Genomic DNA, 22,041 nt, shown 5'->3' on the forward strand with positions numbered 1-22,041 from the left:
CGAATGATTTGATCATGTGCTTCTACGTAGTGCATAAACCCTAATTATTCCAAATTTTTAAAAAGTTACCTACCACTGAATCTATGTAGGATGACATGATAACTTCTCTACACCACCATACAAGCAATTCAATGGTTTAGCACATAGATTGTCTCTTTATTTATTAAAGAGTTATACATAAAGCATGTTTTGTTTTAAATTCCTAGGAAAAGAATGTTTTCAAAACACCGAAACACACTGACATGTTGCAAATTTACTGCTGTTCGAGTAGTGAAACTTGAGAACAGAAATGGCTGCAGTTACTAAAAACAAGAATAAACTGCTTTTGGAGGAGGCCGTTTTCATGTTTGAGAATTTGATAGTTCCTTGGATCTTGAACATCAATTATGTGACATTTTCAGAAGTTATCTGCAGCACTTCATGACAAATAGACAATATATGTTCCAAGAGGATGGCTCATCTAGACCTGTGAAGTTAATTTCATCCATTATTTGGTGAAGACTTCATCATTCTCTCATCACAATCTGTGAATAACCAATAGGAAGAGGTAAACCAAGAGAGTTATCCCATTCCATATGCTAAAGAACTCAAACTACTTATTTTTCTTTCTTTAGTTAACAGAAGAAAGTCAACTACTCAAATTTGAAACAACTTTTTTGCTCCTATCTGTCAGCACCATGAAAGCCTTAACAAGCTCCTCCTTGACCATGAATAGAACAGAAGCTGCAAAAACACTCTGTACAATCTTCGTACTCATTCCCTTATAAAAGCCACACAATCCTTCATAACGGATCATTTTAAGTACCGCATCAAAAGTGCCTGCATTTATAGCATTAGAAAAGGGAAAGGCATATTTTGACAAAGTGGCAGACATACAACATAGTTCTGTTTTCTTCTTAGACTTTGTTTTGATATTTCAAGATAGTATGTGACATGCATAGAGATACTGATGTTGCGGTTAAAATGAAGGAATAGTACACTATAATTGTCGTGAAACATGCAGATTATAAACAAAATTATGATTACATAGTTAGTAAACCTAGTCTCAAAGACATTAATATTGTGTTAACAAATAATGTTATTAATTATTTATTCAGTAAGAATGCCAAGTGAAGGAAGTAAACTCTAAGCTGAATAAAAGATTTCAAAGAAAAATGATGCATGGAAACAATAGAGAAAATAATCCAGAGTATTAGAAATCAAAGTAGTTTTCTAAAATGCAGTTATATTGTGAAATCAAAGCAGAATTCAGTAACCAGCACTTATCCCTCAAAAAAAAAAAAAACTTAGGAAACAAATGTTTTAAAATGTTAAACTGTGATGATCAGCTTAGGAACCAGCAGCAACTAATGAAGTTAAAGATCCCATGGCACTATGACAGTGATTACACAAGTAGATACTTAATGACTGTTATCAACCGGATCAGTAATGTAAGGATATGGATAAAACAATAACGACAAAGCCTTACACCACTAGGTGTGATCAGCTACATGGATTACACAACACTACTAAACTTAGTCAAAAGCCAAATTCTCCAAGATATTATTTACCATGAGATCCTTTTTAATAATTTCTTCAAAAGTTCTTCTAGGTCTCCTTCCACCCCTTTTCACTGGGATAGGATGTGGATAAAATAAAGGAAAAAAATTTAAAAAGTCCAAAGGCAAATTAAGCTATACTGCATCTAACTAAAAGCAAACCTGAGTATCTTAACGAGTTACTTCCACCAATCTCTTGTTTTGCTTGAAGCCTTGACTGCATGTAAAGAAACATGTAGTAAGACACATCAGGCTTATATTAGAGTGTTTGTGATGCGTTGGTGATTGAGAGTTGAGACTGTAAAGAATAGTCACTTAGATACAAATTATTACAAGCTATACTACAAGAGAACAGATACTAATCAATTGTTGGAGCATTTGTGTACTTAATAGTCACTTGCATACTGATTACAGAAAGCAAGACAGGAAGAAAGATAACTATGGTAGTATTTAATATATGTAAAACAAAGGCAATCATCTAAAACCAGGATAAAAAAGGAATGATGGCAACCCGCTCTTTAACTGTACTCTTCAACAAAATTCTTGTGATAGATTTGTTTTTAAAAGAGCTAATGCAGTTTAAAAGTTGATCATTTACATTGACCTTTTAAAAAATGGATTAATCACAATTCACAAGGAATGTGTTGAAGAGTGTATTCAAAAGAATGTGTTGGTAGTATTTCTCCAGCTGAAAATCTAGCATTCTAGAACATTTAATACAAAAGTGGACTAATACATGATGATTGATGATATATATATATCTGCTTTGATGAGGTTGACAAGTATGTCCTATAATTATGATCCCTTGATGAGGATTTATCTTCTTAATAATAAATAAGTAAGGAGAACATGAATGAACTACTGGTGAATTTACCTTGACTACTAGTAAGGGATATGTTGAGACAGTTGCTCCAAGTTTTGCTAATGCTCCCACCAAAAAGACCTTTTAAAGGAAAGGGGATGTTATTTACTGATATGAACAGCAGGGAAAATATACAGACAGGTGACATAAAACACATTAAAATGTTCTCCCACAACTTGCTTTCCATTTATTTCATTTAAAGTACTCTATAGTCTATACCTCCAAAGCAGATATGCTTTTATTCCCCTGCTTCTTGGCAGAACGTTTTGCCCTTATATGCTTTAATGTGCTCTCATAAATCATAAACTGAATTGATGGATTGCATACCTATAATGAAAATTCCCAGCCACATAGAGATTATATAAATATTACACATGAATTTAATACATCAAATAAAATTAGTGGTGAAGCTGACCATAATAAGAGCAGGGATGACACCCTTCCAATATCCAACTATACCCGCTTCATTATAGACTTCATTAGCCTTTTACCCAAAACAAAAGTTCATATCAGCATTAACAAAAGTGAAATGCTTAACAGAAAATATGACAATCTTGGGTATAGTATTGTTTCAAGAAACATGACAATCCTAAAATTATTCTATGCTTTTCATACAACGTAACAAATCTAATAACTGCAGGAGGTAACTCAAAGTCATTTTCTGTTTATGACAAGAATAATGGAGCATTAACAGTGTGAAATTTTCTCATAATTGAAAATAAACTAAAGAGAAAAAAAATTATAATATTTTTGGAAGATACGAGGGGCCAAGGCGCAGAAAGATAAAGAAAAAAAAGAATTAAGCTAAGTAAGGGTATAGCCACCCCAGATACATCATCAAAGTTCTTATAATTTGAAAATAGTTTCAAGCAGTAAATCATCTAGTATTTAAGAAAAGGGAACAGAACAAGAAAATGAAAAGAATCCATACTCATTCCCTGACCAATGTAAAGAATAAACCACAACCAAATAAGGAAAGTCAAATAAGAAGTAAGAGACTAACTGCATGCATAGTTCCATATGGCCGAGGTTTTATAGAATTCAGTTCAGCCAATTTGTCTTGTAATGGTGAGCCTGCTATGCTGCTTTCAGAAGCAGTCATCCTTAAAGCTTCTTTCTTTTCCTCCATGATTTTCTTTTCTGCTTGAGTGTGTGTCTAGAATCAAAATATAAAATGGCACAAATAATTGTTATTGGACCCAAAACATAGGTACATAGTTTGAGGGTAGCATCAGGCAATCATATAATCGCTAATTTTAAGTATTGAAAATCTATGGATTGTTCCCCCAAACATACATGGAATGCCTTGAAAACATGTGCATCCATGCAATCCAAGTATAGGAATGTTAGTATTCACAGTTTAAACGCATACACATCAAAGTAACAGGAATGTCAATGCAAAATTGTGCTCGTTAAAATGTTTTCTTGCACAGACCACAATCATAGAATACATAAATAATTTCAAATGAAAACCAATCCCAATTGCATTTTACAATTTGTAAAACTTAAATTAGTATAGTTCAAGAAGTAAATGAAATTATCTGAAAGCACCTGCATCCGAGTCACCAGAACCCATATTGGATTTGTTAGCAAAACATTCAAGGACCTGCAGAATAAGACAATTGCAACTAGAATATCGATGAAATAAATAAAAATTGGTTCACTCAGCACTAGACATTAGTATTCTCAAATGCAACACTTAAATAAAATCAACATGATGGAGTAATTACCCAGCAATTGCAGCCACAACCAGCCAACCAAACATTCCAACAGTTCCATCTCCATACCCTTTTAATTTCCGGGCAGCTGCAATTGCCACAGCCTTGTTCTTAAAAACTTGATAGAAATAGTAGTAAATGCCCTGACAACATTAAAAAATAAGCTTTCAGACGACAACCCATTGAATAGCATATTGTATCAGGTGCGTTTGCATACAATAAGTTTATTTTCAATAATGACTTTTGACATAAATTTAATGATAAAATTTATTGCGCCAAGTTTAAAACACGTATGAGAGTCATAAACTATTTCCATGAACTGTAAAAATAACAAATTTATTTGGATTAACCCCATTGAAAATTTATTTCCATATCTAAAGCCTTCAACTTTGCATCTTACAACAATTAACAAATGAATAATCAGAAAAGGCTAAAACGGGGTGTAGTTAAAATCCTTAAAAATGATAACCTGAGATGCAGCAGTTCCAAGAAGAGAAGGCTTGAGGCCACTATAGAGTCCACCCCAACCTTCACTTCCAATAACCTGATAAAGGTTCAAAATCATAATCAATATCATCATAAACAGAACCAACCAAAAGAGACTTAAAAAAAGAGCAAAATTTGCACCTGAAAGATCTGAAGAAGAGTTCCAGGAGCAGTTGTACTTTGCTTGCTCCTCTTGAGTGTTCTCTCAGTTTGCTGGCGTGTGTTTACCTGAAAAAATTGCAATGGAATTTTGACTAAACTTGCACATCAAAAGAGAGAAACAAGAAAAGAGAGAGAGAGAGAGAGAGAGAGAGAGAGAGAGTGGGTACTACCGTTTGAAGAGGATAAGTTATGATTTGGGCAATAATTCCGCCACCTGCACCAGCCAAACCATTTGCAATTGCGTTTGATTCTGACATGGTTGTTGTTGGAAGTTGTAACTCTTCTATCTTGTTTCTGTGTCGTTTGCACCTTATTATTAGAGCTTAGATTCACACATGTCTGAGGAAGAGAAGATGCTAAGGAATAAAGAATTAAGGATTGTTGGCAAGACTTTCACTTCACATAGCAAGGGTCAGGTCGTGATGAAACTGTTTCGATATGTCATACGTTAGTTAAAAATGTTTATTAATTTGTTTTATTAACTAATAACTGCTATATAGTAGCTTTGAAGCTGATTTGGAATTGGTAGTTAGACGCCGGCTAAATATATTAAAAAAAGCATTAAAATAAATAATACAAATTTTATAATTTATATATAATTATTCTCATAAAGATAAGGTGGACGGAAGAGACTTTAATTTTATTGTTGCATTTTTGCATATTCACTTTAAAAATGATTTTCGTTTAAGCGAAAATGTAAAATTATACGTTAAGTTCATTCATAGCACAATTTGTGCTAAAACTGCAGAAAATTCTATCTTGTATCATTATATTAAGTTACTATATTTATATTTACTTTTTATATTATTTGTTTTGTGTTTATTTTAAATGGAAAGAAATGAATTTGTGAGATCGAATTTGAATATTACTATTAATAGATTAGAAGCTAAATGGTTTTTGTAGACTATTATCTGCTTAGAACTTCCCACATATTAAAAAGAAAAATAATAATTTTGATTCATTTGAGTATGAATTTTATTATGAGTAGATATATCAATTTGAACCAACTCAACCAGTTAGATTCATCTACTATTCAACATAATTTTGAATTAGACTAGACTAATTAAATTACAAATTAGTAATTTGTTAACTAAATTTAACCTTGGTGGGTTGATGGTTAAACAAGGTAACCCATTAGCTTACTTTCTATTAAAAAATTTATTTATTGTGTAATAATAATGTAATAATTAACATTCATGTATATAATATTTAAAATTATTATTTTGTTATTCTATTTTAATATTTTTATAATCTTACATTAATATATCTAATATTTCGTATATTTATAATTTAATGAAGTTCATGAAAAATATTTAAACCTTTTTGTTTATTATACTTTAACGTGTCAACTTCACCTTTTATAAAATATAATACAAACAAAAAACTTATTTCAAATGAAAAATTGTTAAATACTTATTTAAAAATCAGGCCAGTGCATGAGTCAGTCAAATTTTAAATTGAATTAAACAAATTAAAATCAAGTATGCAATTTTTTTCTTTTCAAGTCAACCCGCATTACATATCAAGCCAAATGAAACAACTCGCAAAGAGTTTACCCATTTCAACTTCACTATGCATGATGTGCTCCCACTTTTGTCATTTTTGTTTTCAATTTATTTATAAATAAAAAATGTTAAAGTGTGTGCTGTAGCTTTAGCACAAGATTTCCTCTTCCTTCTATTTTGGCAACTTAGCTTTTAGAGGAGTTGTCATCTTAAAAATTATTTCTTAATTTTTGTTTATTGTAACCTTTATGTCTTTTGAGTGAAAAACATAAAAATAGATTAGTAATTCCAACTTTTATTTTAAGAATATTTATGCACTAGTGAAATGTGTCCATATATTTGATAAGAGAAAATATAAAAATTAACAAAAAAATAATTATTTTTAATTTAAAGGAAATAAATTAGATCCATAAAACAGTAGTGAATCCAAGACTCTCAGGTCAGAAGGTACAAAGACATAAAATTAGAGAGTGGAAAATATAAAAGAAATTAATATTTTTAATAATAATTTATTAATATTGAAAAGGTTTATGAAAGTTGAGGGGGTACATTTACCCTTTTAACACTAATTTTTAAAATAATTAAGTTTTAAAATAAAATATAAAAATGAGCAAATTCTATAGTAAAAATATTCTAAAAAATCAAAGAAAAAATGTCAAATATTAAACTATCACACATGTGGAGCATGAAAAGGTACTACGCCCACGTGTTACCCTCAAACGCGCGTATTAATAGTTGAAAAGGTGTTTAAAATAAAATACGTCATACATATAAAAAGAGTCATTTAAAAATGTGCCACAATTACATAATTGACACATGGCATCTCCTAATGTGTAATCTAGATTAGAAGTGTGTCCCACACTTAACGTTGCCACGTGTTAATTGCTAATGCATGGTGTATAATGGTATTGTGATAAAGTTATAATTTAGTTTATATTTAACCTAATTTTGATATAATTTTGAGATTTATTTAATTAAATTTTATTAAAATAATTTTAAAATTTTAAAATTAGATCATTCTTTAATTTTTATTTAAATTATTAAATAAGTATAAATTTTAAATAAATATATTATAAATTGTATTAATTAGTGTTTTTTTTAATCTTTTAAGATAAAATTAGAATAGAGAATATTTTAAAGAAATTAATAAATTATAAAAGTTAGACAAGAGCTTGAGCATCCTAACACTCAAAATAGGCATTCTAATGTTCACTTGTAGAGGAACAAAGTTTCAGAAAATAACTAGCATTCTAATGTTGCGTTTCAATATTCTAAAGCTATAGTCTAATCAACTAGAAGATGTTGCGTGTTTCAACACTAGTTATAGCGTTGTAATGTTGATAATTTCCTATAAAAGGATATTTAAGAGATTTTAGCCCAGAAACTTGCATTACAATCAAAGAAACTTTTTCTAACTCTTTTTCTCTTAACTCTCTCTTCCTTCCTCCTAGAAAAAAGCCTCTAAGCTTTGAATCAAAGCTTGAACCTTAACTCTATGGAATCACTAGTGAGTATCTCAAAGCTTGGCTCTTCGTTCTCATCTTGATTTTCTCTGTTTTCTCTCCTCTCAAAGAGTACTCTTCTCTATAATATGTAGAATTAGATCTTAGCCTGTTGGACCACCTTTTTCACTAACTCTATCACTAAATTTGTCTATTGAGGTAAGGAGAGCTCTATTCCATTGCTAAGAACATGATTATGTAGAATATGTGTTTGAATGAAATATGTTTTCCTTATATTTGATGATTTGAATGATATGTATGTATGTTGTGGAATGAGTCTAAAGGTAACCAACTTTCGGTAATAATGATTGGTATATGATATAGTTAATAAACTTGAATAAATGGAAAGAGGAAAGGATGAACAAAATGTTAGCATGAAGGTATCAAGTTAGATTATGATGAGAAATATGAAAGGGGAAATAGAATGAGAAAGGAAAATGATAAGGATAAATGTGGATAGTTTAGAAATATACTAGGAGTGTGAAAGATAGAGATAATTTTAGAAATCTTGGAGAAATGAGAGTGGTAGATGCTCTTCTTGAATTGCGCAAAATTAATGAGAGTAAGAGCACCACAGACATCACACTCATTTCTTGACCTAAACTCATAACCATGCTTTTGTTAAAAAGGGCTAAGTCGGCACACGTTGTATCTGTGTAGCTGTGACTATTAGCAACTATCTATACTAGAGAAGACTTCAAGAGATCATAGGGGCAGTGAAAGTTTGAAACGAGGAATCCAAGAATAATAGAAAGGAAAATATGATAAATTCATAATACTAATAATTGTTGAATGTACATGAAATGAAATTGTATTTTGATGGATTGATGTATTTTTTCCATGTTTGTATTGCTTGATATGATTGTGAATTGTGTTTAGGTCATCCATACAAAAATCTTTCGGGCAATAAAGATAACAGATCCCTAGAAATTCATTTAGTTATCAGAGCTACTCATTAGAAGTAGGTTAAATTATGAATGTAGAAAGTGGCAGCAGTTATGCCATTATAGTTTTATTATAAATAGTAATGATGACTCAAGTATTATATTTACCTTAGAAATGACGATAAGATATGATGTAGCTTTCAATTACCCTAGCAGTGGTAGGATCCACCATACTAAATGTTTGTACATATACAGAGGTTTGGTCAGACCGCCAAATGCATGAAATTATGTATATACTTTTTGGGGTCATGATCGACATGAAAGACCAAGCTATTTTACCGCAAAGCAAATCACGGGTACTGGAGTGGTAACTGATGGAGGCGATCTCGGTAAAGATGAAGACTTATGTCCAGAAGAACCAGTAGAGATAGAAGGATGGTTTGGGGAGGATGAATAGGATCATATTCAGTCTTTTGGCATGGATATATTGCTCATTAACACTTATTATATTTTGTATCTTGTAAATGATGTAGATAAGTCTTAATGCATTTTAAAATTATATTTTATAAATATATTTTATAAATATTAAACTCTTGTATATTAATAAGACTAGTGTACATGTATATTATTTTAGCTTTTTATCTAAATTTATTTATTTTTCATTGCTTTATTATTGACAAAAAAAAATTTCAAGTCTGAGTAATTTAAATGAAAGTTACATTTTTGCTCTTTGTATTCTAAATGAAAGCAAGTTTTAATTTAATTCCTCTCCCAAAAATAACATTATTCTACAATTTATATAAATAAAATAAGGAAGTTATAGGTAAGGTTTTAGTGCGATCAATATCATCGAGGATCATGCAATATTTGTGTGAATAATGAAATGAACATTTAGTTTACATGAAGTGAGATCTAAAAGAAATTATATATGTGTTATGTTTGTGATGTGTTTTTTGTTATTATTATGCATTTGTTCTATATTGTTTTGTATCATATGCATCATTATGCATTCATTATATCATTTCTACATAAAAACTTTTAAAAGTTAATTTCTTCAACAATGAAAGTTTTGTAAAATAATTTTTACTTGTGTAATGTCCAATTTTTTAAGCATAATCAAAATTGTAAAGAAGCATTATTAATTAATTGGCCAATTAATCCTCACGGGAATAAAAACTTTTCTATATTTTTAAGATTATTGGTGCACTTGCCATAAGCTATTTAAATTTGCTTCACAAATGATTTCGAACATGCTACACCATGTTGCTAAATTTTGCTAATATAAAGGGAGTGCTAATTTATTTAAATATTTTTTTTTATTATTCATTAGTCATATTGAAAACAATTTGCTTTTCTTCTTTTATAATTATTATTTTATTTTATTTTAATCTTATAAAATATAATTGTTTTTTAGATAAGAGTGTCTATTTTTGTATTATAAGAATATTAGTTTGCCCTGTTACATAATGAGCCAAATGAAACAACTGAGAGGACTTTATCCATTTCAGCTTCACTATGCATGAGTATCTTTCTTACTTGCATCATTCTTGTTATCAATTTATCTATAAATAAAAAAATTAAAGTGCATGTTCTAATAATAACATAATATTTACTCTTTGTTCTAGTGAACAAAACTTTTTTTATTTGAGCTATCGTTAAAAATTATCTCTTAATTACTATTTATTTTAATCCTTTATATCTTATGTCTTTTGAGTGAAGAAAATAATATAAATTAGTAATCACACATTTATTTTAAGAATATTTGTTCATTTATAAAATGCGTCCATATATTTGACAACAAAAAATATTAAAAAAATGATAAAAAATATTTATTTTTCACATTAGTTATGGTATAAAAATGTAGAAAGTGACATTCTAAATTAGTTGTAACAGAACTGTAACGCCCCAAATTTTGTGATATTAATTATTATTATTTATATAAGTATAAATGCATATATATGTGCGTATAAGTGTAAATGAATGTTGTAAATGTGCATTGAAGGCATAATGATGGTGTTTTTGTGTGTAATGAGTATAAATATGTGTATATATATGTATGCGTGGGTGTATGATTGATTGGATTGGATTTCCTGATGCTGAAAACAGGTAAAGGGTGTAATCTCGATGTAGCGAGAGAGTCTCGCTGTAGCGAGATTCTATAGAAACTAGAGTGCAGATTTCTCTGAGTTTTTCGCTGCAGCGTGAGAGCCTGTTGCTGCAGCGAGTTATATCTCGCTGTAGCAAAAGTGTCGCGATCAGAGGGGTTTTAAAAGGGGGTTTAGGGATTTGAGATTCATTTCTCAAATTTCCTCCCAAATCTCTTCAATCCCCCTCAACTCAAAGCCTTAAAGCCCTATTCCACCGATTAATTGCCTCCAAAGCCATTCGGGAGCTTGATTGAAGTTGAATTCGTGTGGGGAACGCTTGGAGGTGAGTTTTAATGGTTAGGGTTATGTTTCTCATCCCCTTTTTCTCTGTTTCTAGGTTTCCTTGGGTTCTCATGGAGTTCTTCCATGTGTTTTAGGCCGAAATCTGTGTAGGGAGCACGACTGAGGTCGAGTCTGAGTGTGAGTCTTCAATCCAAGGTAAGGGGGACTCTACTCTACTCTTTTTATGTGTAATTGATTGAATATGGAGTTGTGGCTGAGTTAGAAGGTAGAAAACGTGTAGAGAATGAAAGTTGATTGAGAAATGTATGTGGGCCATGTGCCTTGATATGTGAATATTATGTGTATTTACCCAAATTTGATGAATGTGGATTGTATATTAAATGTTGTGTAATATGAATGGATAATTGTAGGCTATGTGCCATGATCTGTGGAATGAAATGTGGGCCTAGTACCGTATATTATGAATGGAATGTGGACTGTGTGTCGTGTGAAGCATGAATATTGCATGTGTGACTGGGGCGTATTAGTGCCGTTGTAATGTGTTGTTAATAGTTCAGCGATACACTGGAAGTGTGGAAGATGAGGACGGTGTGAATACCTTGGGAAAGAGGGAGTAGTGGTGACACCGACTATGGAACGGGTGCACCACGGGCCACACACTCTTTTCCTGACTAGATCTCTGACCATTATCTTTGCTGAGCGACCCGTGACTGCCCACGTGGTATCCGTGAGGCGGGGGTAACCAATGGCCATTCATGGTGTAAATCTATGATCACAGTGTCACAGTGAGTGTGGCTAGCGTGCGTATGCACTGGTTTATGAATTGTACTTATGGATATGAAATGTTGTCGATGTCGTGAGTGCATCAGTGTTAAATTGACTTGAGCTGTGTGATAATATTGCTTATGATTGTAATTGTTTAATGTATTGAAAATGTGCAGGAGGTGAGACTCTATGTTGACTGTGTGTCTTTGGGTAGTGTAGAGTACTCACCCTTACATTCATTTTTCAGGTAATCAAGACGATCAGCACTAGACTCAATGAAGGGGTGGATGAAACTGCTATAGGACTTAGGATATTATTTTGAAAATCGTTGTATTTGAATAAATCCTGTAGCAACTGTTTGATGTAATTTGTAACCTCTTTCTTTATTTTAAATGTTTGATGAAACTTAGATTGAAAATGAAAATTTTATTATTTCAAAAATTTGCGAAATTCTTTATTTATTGAAATTAAATTTAAAGTGTTACAAGAACTAATTATAATCTTTTGTTCTTTCTTAAAAGATACGTTGCTTTCCACCTTCCTTACAAACTTGATAGACATAAATGCATATGTAAATACAGTTTCCTAAACATACAACATGCATTTATGAATATCAAATAAAATATATGTCAAATAATTTGTATAAATAATTTGAATGTATGTCAAATAAAATATAAAGTGCATTTTAAAATTGAAAATATGCATAAAAAGAACTATGTACTTAAATGTCATAAATTTTCTTTTGAGACAATGGATCAACATCTTTGAATATCTACATATTCAAATTACAAAAAAAAATAAAATCAACTTATTTGATAGTAATATATGAATAGCTTAATATATGTTTTGAATAAATATACTTATATGCATCCATTAATAAAAAATAGTTATTATGATGATAAGGAATATATGTTTCATAACATAATATTCACACTTTCAACTCTCCTTTTGTTTGTGTGATTAGAAGAAAAATAATAAAATATTTTCATGTAAACAAAATAAGTACCATGAATAGAAAAATAATATAAATTGAATTTGAATTTTGAAGTTACATACATATGGATATATCAATGTAGGCTTCTTTCTCTTTAGATAAGCACCTTTCAAGACATTAAAGATTTAAAAGACACTATTAATGTGTAAGTTTATTAAAATACTTGTCAACTAATAGTTTACATATCATATATATCAATTTATACTAACATGAATATATTTTTCCATCAAAGATGTAAGGAAGTATTGGAACTACTCCTAAAACATGGCCACTACTTGACTTGAAGTATTATCGAGTGCCTACACCTTGTCCAACAATATGAATACAACCGAGGTGCTCGAGTCGTCCAATAGCAACATTTGATGACGTCTAACAAGTGTAAACATTCACTTTGAACTTTGCTCTATTAAGGCATCCTACAAAATATAAACAATAAAAAAATATTTAGTAAAATTAAATACAATATAATGTTTTTTAATAATATATTGTTAAATACTTACAATTTTGTCGCTAATGACACGACTCTCTCGTTTGACATGTACTTTCCTAATTTTCTTTGGCGTGCTCTCTTCCATTTTCCTTGACGTATAGGTGATGATGGAGGAGAAGCAATACCAAACGAGTCAGATTGAGATGTCTCTTAATATGTGGTAGCTATAACATCCTCAATTTCACATAATCTAGTTTTCTATTATTGTTTGAGTGTTTATTTAATTTTTTCAAAGTGATACATAAAAAGTTTGAAGACAGTTATTTAAAATTTTTTTATGATATAATATTTAAGATTTGACAGTAATTTTTAATTTTAAAAAAGTAATTTTAAAAGTGTATGTTTAGAGCAATCAAGGTGAGCTTAAAAAACAATAAAATATGTTTTTAATTAGTTAATGAATAAATATGACCTAAGAACTTATTATATTAGTTAGAAAGTATTTATGTGATGAAAATAATTTTAGAATAATTATTTAACTATTTTTACATTTTTAAAATTAAGTTTTCTATTATTTTTCTATTTATTCTAAAATTAAGCAGGTATCTCTATAGCATCTCTTTTAAGCACAAGTAATTCCACCTAAAATTTATATTAATCATGGAAGTTTATTATTAATTATTTCTAAGTCTTCTTAGAGATTTAAGTTTTTTCCATATGCTTTATTTTAACTGTGTTTACATCACACTTAAAACCCTTGTGTTGGCACAAAACCCTTCCTCTCTCCTCCAGCCCCATTTGATTTTTCTTCACCAAAGTTTGACACATTTTTTATCAAACACAACTTTAGGTTAAAAAAAGGAAAAACCAAATATATATATATATATATATATATGCTTTAGAGTACTGTACAGATTTGTCAGAATCCAAATGTAATTAATAATTCCCAATGCATGGAGTTTGCATCCTGCTGGAATCTAGAAACTGACTGAAGAAGAATTTCTAATAATAAATGTACCTATTTGTATATCCACTCGTTTGAACGACCACCAGACTCGTCAATATCTATAAAAATGCTCACTGCCTGCAACAGAGTTTAGTTTACTTTGATCCTTTTGACAATATTTTTAATAACAATTTTTACAATATAAACAAATTTATACTGACAAAATATCAAAAAATAAAATACAATTACTATATTCTTAAACATTAGACATACGTAAAAAAAAAGGGTATTTTAAACATAAAGAAAGAAGCAGCCATATTTAGTTCAAAAGATGTGCGATATATGCTGTTACTTGAATGTATTTGAAAAGACCTGTGGAGATGCAACAAATTTGAAATGTTGTGAATAAATAGGACTAAGTTTAAGTTTAGTAGATTAAAACACAGATGTGGTGATAAAAATTGGTATCAGGGATATATGTTTGAGGGTTCTGAAATGGAACGAGAGGTGGATTAATGGTGACCCAAATGCCTAACCAGGCCTGTTTGCTGACCCAATATGGCCTGAATTCATTAGGAGTTGATTTTTTCACCTCCTATTTTTCTCTTTTTACACTTCATTAATATTTTTCTAATTTTCAGAAAAAAAAATTATTTCTGTAAATTAATTTCTGAATGTGTAAAATCTTAATTCTTAATTCTGAAAACTTATTTTTGAAAGTTTTGAATTCTAATTTCATAAACTTTTATATCTTGAAAAATTAATAATTCTAACAAAAACGCCAATTCTTAATGATAAATTAAGCATTATATAATGCATTCAAAATCATTAAATTTACTTGGAGAGTAAGATGCTTAAAATATGCTTAAAGAATATGATTATGAAAGAACAAGAAAACTTTGAGCAATGAAGAAGAAAAACGTAATAAAGAGAGAGTGAAGTTTTGACGAAGAAGATTCTTCAATGAAAATAAAAAAATAGAAAATTAAATTATTATTAATAACACTTTAAGAATTATTAACCATTTTCAAAAATAAGTTTTCAAATTTAAGATTTCGAGGAAGCATAGAATTCTAATTCTAAAAATTTATTTCAAACTAATGATGCTGGAAATTAATTTCTAGAAAAGGTTTATTCCAAAAAGATTTATTTATTTATTTTTAATTTTTAGTAGTAGTCTTTGTCTGTTTTGTTTTGTTGAGTTGTGCCTTCTGGTTTGTTTAATGATATATAGTACATCAGCTAACCAAACTTCAAGGATAGCACATAGACAATCATACATACGATTGATGAAAGCATGAGTCATTTTACCTTTCCTATACGAGGTCTTTCTTTAGATTTTGTTAAGCTGTTCCGAATATGTGAGACAGCTCCCCAACATTTCAATGTGTCAGCCACATTATCAAGCCTCATAATGTACTCTTCTTCAGTCAATGGGAAGGATCTCTAAATGCAAACATAATCAATAGACACACTGAAATATAATTTATATGAATAGTCTCTTCACAATCTTTATTGGTTGTTTTCAATCTTTATTTTCGTGTTAAGGAGGCAATGGATTTGGTAAGAACAACCATGATAAGCCTCTTCACATACCTTGCAAAGAAACCTCTCATACTTGAGATTTTAGAGTGTTTCTAGGACCAGTAGTACATTTCAGTCACACTAGTAATACATAAGCACACTATCAAATTGCAATTATGCTTTTATTTCTGTTCTCTTCTTGATCCTTTCTAAATTCATTCAGGGGACAAGTTGTTTTCATTGCTCTTTGTCCCATACTTCTTTCGTAAGTTGCATATTTTAATCAGAACAAATATACTTAAGTAATGTATCGCTAAACAAAGTAACCACAAGGTGTAGCACAAAGTTTAGTACCTGCTCCATGTACTTCCACATGACATTCAGAGCAAGGAGATTTCTTCCCATGAATTCCTAGTACAATAATATGCAACAGCAAAATGAGGAAAACCAAACTACGGAAAAAATAGGAGAGAGAAAGACATACACATGTTTGTCAGCAACAAATGGATAAAACAAACCTAACTGTATATTAAACTGGAATTTAGGATATAGTCAGAATATCCATCTGTTTATAGGGAAACTTTGTCATGCAAAACTCAGGAAGTTAATCTTGTATGTTTTTTCACTTGTCTAAAAGCATACCTTCTTTACCAACTGAACATCATAAGACCTCCCATATTTGTTCCTAATAAGAGTTGCAAGGTCAAATCCACTAAAAGTGGAATCATCCATACCAACTATTTTCTCTAGATTTTCTCTAATCATGTGATCATTCACCTGAAGCATATTTCAGGAAAAAAAAAAACATTAGAATTTTCCATAGCAATGGAGAAGTAATGGACTTCTCCATTACATTTTAAGCTACACATATTAAATAAAATACACATGGTAATATATTTTAGAATGCAATATATTACATAAAAAATGGAAATTAAAATTTAACATACTCCTCCACTTCCACTATTGTGAGATTTGTTCTTATCAGGGTCATCTGGGTCACTGGAATTCACACCTTCATTCACTGTCCTGGAAAAGATTGGACCACATTTCTTGGCACTTTGGTGACATCTATGAGCCAGGTATCCAACATTGTTGAAACCTAATACTCTTGAGGGAGAATAATGGCCGAAATATCCTAAAGAAGGAACCTTCTTAGTAGTTGCTTTGTCAAGATCCAGAACTCTGATGGGCCAAGTATAGTGATGGGAGGACATAGTGTGCATTGTTCCCTGTGCAGTGTATCATTAAAAAATGCAAGGAAACATTGTTATTGGCAGCTACTTGAAAAACTTCTAAAACTCAAGAAAGATAAGCATCCCATTATAGAAATAAAAGTTAATGGGATTGCATTTTGAGGCAATTATTACTTATATTTTTTGGGTCAAGAAAAGGTATAATAATACAAAAGCAATATCATTTAGGGATATATTTTTCTTACATCGCCAAGCTACATGCCTACATCTTATGTTTTTCCCTTTATTCTACTTAAGTACCACAGAAAAGAAAAAGAGAATGGAAGCTTTCTGACAAAAAATTGTGTTTTTCCTTCATACGATAAAATCTTTTTATCTTTTCCCACCTTACTTTCATAATCTGATTTTCAATTTTTCAGTAGAAAAGATCATGGCTCTGGAATTATCAACAACTATGCCCCTGCTACCAAACGTAGATTAGATAAATGAAAGGTCTCCAACTTGAAGAGAATCTTCATCAGTCAAATGTGCAGTGCAGAGATATTATTAGAAGGACAATTGATTAATCATTGATAATAAAATAGCAAAAGCTAATAACAATTATGCCTTTTTCTGCTTAATAATTGTCTTCTGGCGCCTGAAAAGTTGCCTTCATATTTCCTTTCCTTGTTTTCCATTTTCCAAAGATATATGAATACACAAGTCCATGAATTTGAAACCAACAATTAAAGCATAAAACATTGTCTTAAATTCCTAGTTACTTATCCAAAAATAACAATTTTTATTACCTGCTATAAATTAAGTACATTGAGTCTCATCTACAATACTCATAAATAGATAAATAAGCTAATCCTAAATAGAAAACGGTTAATATAGCAGACAAACAACAAACCTGGTTGGTATTGGGTAAAGTCTGTGAAACTATGAAAGAGAGAAGAAGCAAAGACACAAAAGATGTAATAGGGAGCAATTACACACTACTCGTTGTGTTTGATAGATTTTTAAATATGGGTGAAGTAAAATGTGCAATCAATTGGAAACACGTTTGTGCCTTGAGACAACAACTTAACGGTCTCACGTTGTAGCTTGCACGTGTTTTCTAACGACCAGGTTGTACTATGTAACAATGATACCATGGGTAGTCACTCACGTTCAAACAAAAGAGGAAGATAGCTTGTACGCTATTGTTCCGTTCCTCAAAAGAGTTGTTTCAAGCAAATTCATAGTCTCTCAAGGTTTCTCCGTTGTATGGATTACGCTTGATTTTATCCTTATTTAGCAATCATCACAATTTGTTTAGGTCATTATATATTTAATTTTTCCATTAGTTCTTTTTCTTTTTTTCTTTTTGGATTCGAATTTTTCCTATAGTTCTAATTCCTTCTGTTTAATCTACTTTTATATGTAAAATGGGAGTCATTATAGTCAAATAAAGTATTTTTAAGTGCTATCTTAAATTAAAATATTTTTTAGTTAATTATTCTATGGGACTTCTTGACTTGTGCATTAGCAATTTACTTTTTTATATTAATTAATTTTTTTATCATAAATATTTTATCTCTTTAATTTAGTCATATTTAATATAATAAAATATTTGTTTGAATCATTATACCATGTGCTTCTCTTTTATTAAGCATTTATTTTTAATTAATGTAAATTTATTTTTTAATATAAATATTTTATTTATTTAACTTATTCAATTTATTCATATTTAATATAATAAAATATTATTATTAATAATTAAAATATTTACTTTTTAAATTTATTAAATATTTAAATTATACAATATATCTTTACTTTTTAATTTTTTTAAAAATAATTTAATTTAACATTATCCAAACAATACACAAAATTCACTGCTATTTATAATTTTAAATTAATTCTTGTTATTAACTGTCTCTTACATTTTATTTTGAGCATTTTATGGTATTTTCATATTTTGAATTAAGATATTAGAGATAGATGGATGAGTCTCTGTCATATTTTTGTAATATCTTTATTTTTTATTCAATATAAATAATAAAATATAACTAAAAATAAAAATTTAATGAAACTTATACTTCTATTATTATATTCGTGAAAACTCAAAAGTATTTAAACACTTAAACGAAGTAGTGTTCAATTTATCAATAAAGCAAAAATTAAGATTTTTATCTTAATATTTCACTTAATTTATATTATGTATATATAGACTTAATACATAAATAGCATTTTTTTTCTCATGTAGTAAAATCTTACCAAAATTTAAATGTAAATTAACTATTAATAAATACAACACTTCAAATTGATGTTTACAACACAATTTAAAAAGTGGTATAAATTCTAAATTTAATATTAAATGATTACATAACCTTATTATCTGAAATGAAAACTTAATAAAACATTACACACTTCAATTAATTCAAATATTAGAGTAATCTTCAATCACAAGGTCACTAGACTATGATCAATCTTAGAATGGATCAATTATCTTTATTTCCTTTTCATTCGTCTTCCTGAAAATATCAGTGAGAGTGAGTATTTCTCGTTTCACTAAATCTCTTATTTGACAGAAGAAATGTATATATATAATACTGAAAATATTATCTAATATTTATTTGATTAATAATAGCACTCAGATTATACAAATCATTATCACAATGGTGCACACACACAACAAACCAATCATCTTTGCAAATATTTATAACATACATTTTCATATTAATCGGTATGTCATAATACATGTATTATACCACATCAATTAATATGTCATAGTACATGTGTCTTAATCGCACCCGTCAATGTATTACAACACATATATCATTACAAAACCAATTAATATGTTACAACACACATTTTATAATCACACAATTTCTATATTATTTCATGTCCATCATCATTTCACAATCATTTCTCCTGGATCTCTTGAGGACTTTATAGCATAGATAGTTGATGGATAGCCGTTACACACGGATATAACGTGTACCAACCCGGCTCCTTTTAGCAAAAGTATGGTCAGGAGTTTAGGTCAAGAAATGAATATGAGGAGGCATGTGGTGTTTTTCTGTATATTTTCATTAATTATTCGCATTTCATAGAAAAACATTCACCACTCTCATTTCTCCTAGTTTTTTCAATCGCTCTCATCTTCCACACTCCTAGTGTATCTTTATGACCATCTATACTTATTCTTAGCATTTCTCATATTATTATCTTTCTTTCTCACATACTTTTCAAAAATTAACATGTCATAATTCGTGAGTTATGATTATATAAATCAATGTATTACAATGCATGTATTATAGTACACCCTTCGATGTATCACAATACATATATTATAATCACATCTCTCAATGTGATCATGTTACATCATTCACTTCTGTACATAATACTCTCTCTTCATTCAAGAATATTCAAAAAATATTTATCATTAATACAAATCTACCAATTTCAACACACCTTAGCTATCATACAACATCCATATTTCTTACATTATTTAACACATAAACAGGAGCGGCTCAAGAGCTTTTAGGGCCTAAAGCAAATTTTAAAATGAGGCTTTTTTATTAATAAAATATTTTTTTAAAATTATTATAATTTTATTTAAAATTTATTTTTCAAACTTTTATTTAAAATTATTATAATTTTATTTAAAATTTATTTAAAATAAGACCAAATTAAAACAATAAAATCTGATTGTCAAAAAAATAAACTTGACACTTGCAATTTCTACGCCTTCAAAAGTAACAGATTTGCAAAGAAACTGTGAAATATTATTTGGTAGGTATGGGTAATGAAGGTTGAGTAGTGAAGGGAAGACTCTTGTACCAGTGCCTTTGCGTTGAGAAAATGGAAGGTTTCATACCAATGCTTATGCGTTAGAAAAATAGAAGACTTTGCTTCCTCCTCTACTTCTACCCTAAGGTTGTTGTTAGTAAAAAATTACAAATTGAAGCAAAATTGAACAAGAAGAGAGTAGTTAGAGAAAGGAAGAAGAAAGAAGTAGCAATTAAATAAAAAGTAAAAAACTGTTCAATTTTTTCTTTGCTATTCAATTATTTTTTTAAAAAACAAATTAAAAACATTTATTATTTATTGGTTAAGAGTTACAACTCATTAAATATTATTTATAACATCAATGAAAAGTTAATAATTACTTAAAATATTTAAATTAAAAGCTATTTTAAAATTTAATCATTTTAATTTTTTTAAAAGTATAATAAAACTAAAAAAAAAAAATTTGGGGGCCTAAAGCCCTTGCCTTATTTGCTTGGGCTTTAGGCTGCCCCTGCACATAAAGGTCATCAAACAATTTCACACCATACAAACTAATACAATATGTCGAAGGTTAGACACCTCTGAACTCAATCCAATCATACAATCCAATATACACATTCTCTCAGTAATGATAAAGTCATTTATCCTAAAGTTTGACATCTTCCAATATTCGTTGTAAGTTTATTATTCAAAAATATCAAATAGCAATTTTAACTACCTCTGAACAATGTTCACTAGTCAAATCATAATATTTCTAAAAAAAAATGGTTCTATTCAGAGTTTTTGTCATAAATTGTATTTAACTAGTTCTGAAAATAATCCTGAGTTTTTCATGTCAAAAATCTCTATTCCTACACTTGAGATTTAAGGAAACATTAGGATTCTAGGGTTCTAATAGAAAAACTTAGTATTTTTAAACCAAAGTACCAAAAAGGAGTTAGGATTTGGGATCAACTCCCTTTACCTGGAAATAGGTTTCTAATACTACTTTCTTTGCGAAATATATAGAGAAACACAACATTATGATAGGAGATGTTATCCAAGGACCAAGATTTTTCTTAGATATCATAAAAGAAAACACTTATAAGAAGAGAAAAAACAAAGGAATAGAACAAAATTTGGAGAACTAAACTTCGAGAAACTTACTTGGGATCGAAAGGAATAAGCGTTTAAGCTCAGATCTGGAGAAGATTCAGAGTTAGGGAGAGTTTTCTCTTGGAAGGGAAGGTAAGAGAGTAGAGAGAAATGGAAAGGAAGGTGTTTGGCTTCAAAAATGAAGTTTCTAGACTGGAAGTTCTTTAAATACCCCTCAAACCTGCGATTTTCTCGCTACAACGAGTAGCTCTCATTACAGTAAAAAAATTATACAACATTTTTTTTCTTTGC

General features: G+C 29.6%; 2 protein-coding genes across 3 annotated transcripts; both read right to left on the reverse strand.

Annotated features, from left to right (window-relative positions):
- Positions 1-139: 139 nt before the first annotated feature.
- LOC113868889 (peroxisomal nicotinamide adenine dinucleotide carrier-like) lies at positions 140-5,220 on the reverse strand. 2 transcript variants are annotated; one of them, XM_027504866.1, is made up of 12 exons: positions 4,937-5,220; positions 4,746-4,832; positions 4,588-4,662; positions 4,131-4,261; positions 3,952-4,006; positions 3,404-3,556; positions 2,816-2,884; positions 2,620-2,727; positions 2,413-2,481; positions 1,701-1,755; positions 653-819; positions 140-524 (listed from the first exon to the last, which is right to left on the reverse strand). In XM_027504866.1, the coding sequence occupies exons 1-12, from the start codon at positions 5,021-5,023 to the stop codon at positions 507-509; spliced, it is 1,074 nt and encodes a 357-aa protein (XP_027360667.1). In that variant the 5' UTR covers positions 5,024-5,220; the 3' UTR covers positions 140-506. The 2 variants fall into 2 exon arrangements, with proteins under 2 accessions (XP_027360667.1, XP_027360666.1); XM_027504865.1 differs by having other exon boundaries at positions 147-524; positions 637-819; positions 4,937-5,200.
- A 7,718-nt stretch (positions 5,221-12,938) lies between these two features.
- On the reverse strand, positions 12,939-18,147 carry LOC113869861. The gene is made up of 7 exons (XM_027506362.1): positions 17,792-18,147; positions 16,654-16,935; positions 16,349-16,483; positions 16,061-16,117; positions 15,494-15,628; positions 14,255-14,320; positions 12,939-13,222 (listed from the first exon to the last, which is right to left on the reverse strand). Exons 2-6 carry the CDS (start codon positions 16,927-16,929, stop codon positions 14,255-14,257), a joined length of 669 nt encoding a protein of 222 aa, XP_027362163.1. The 5' UTR covers positions 16,930-16,935; positions 17,792-18,147; the 3' UTR covers positions 12,939-13,222.
- Positions 18,148-22,041: the final 3,894 nt, after the last annotated feature.

Source organism: Abrus precatorius, unplaced genomic scaffold (genome assembly GCF_003935025.1).
Source record: "Abrus precatorius isolate BTA unplaced genomic scaffold, Abrus_2018 Scaffold6, whole genome shotgun sequence".
Classification (NCBI taxonomy): Eukaryota; Viridiplantae; Streptophyta; class Magnoliopsida; order Fabales; family Fabaceae; genus Abrus; species Abrus precatorius.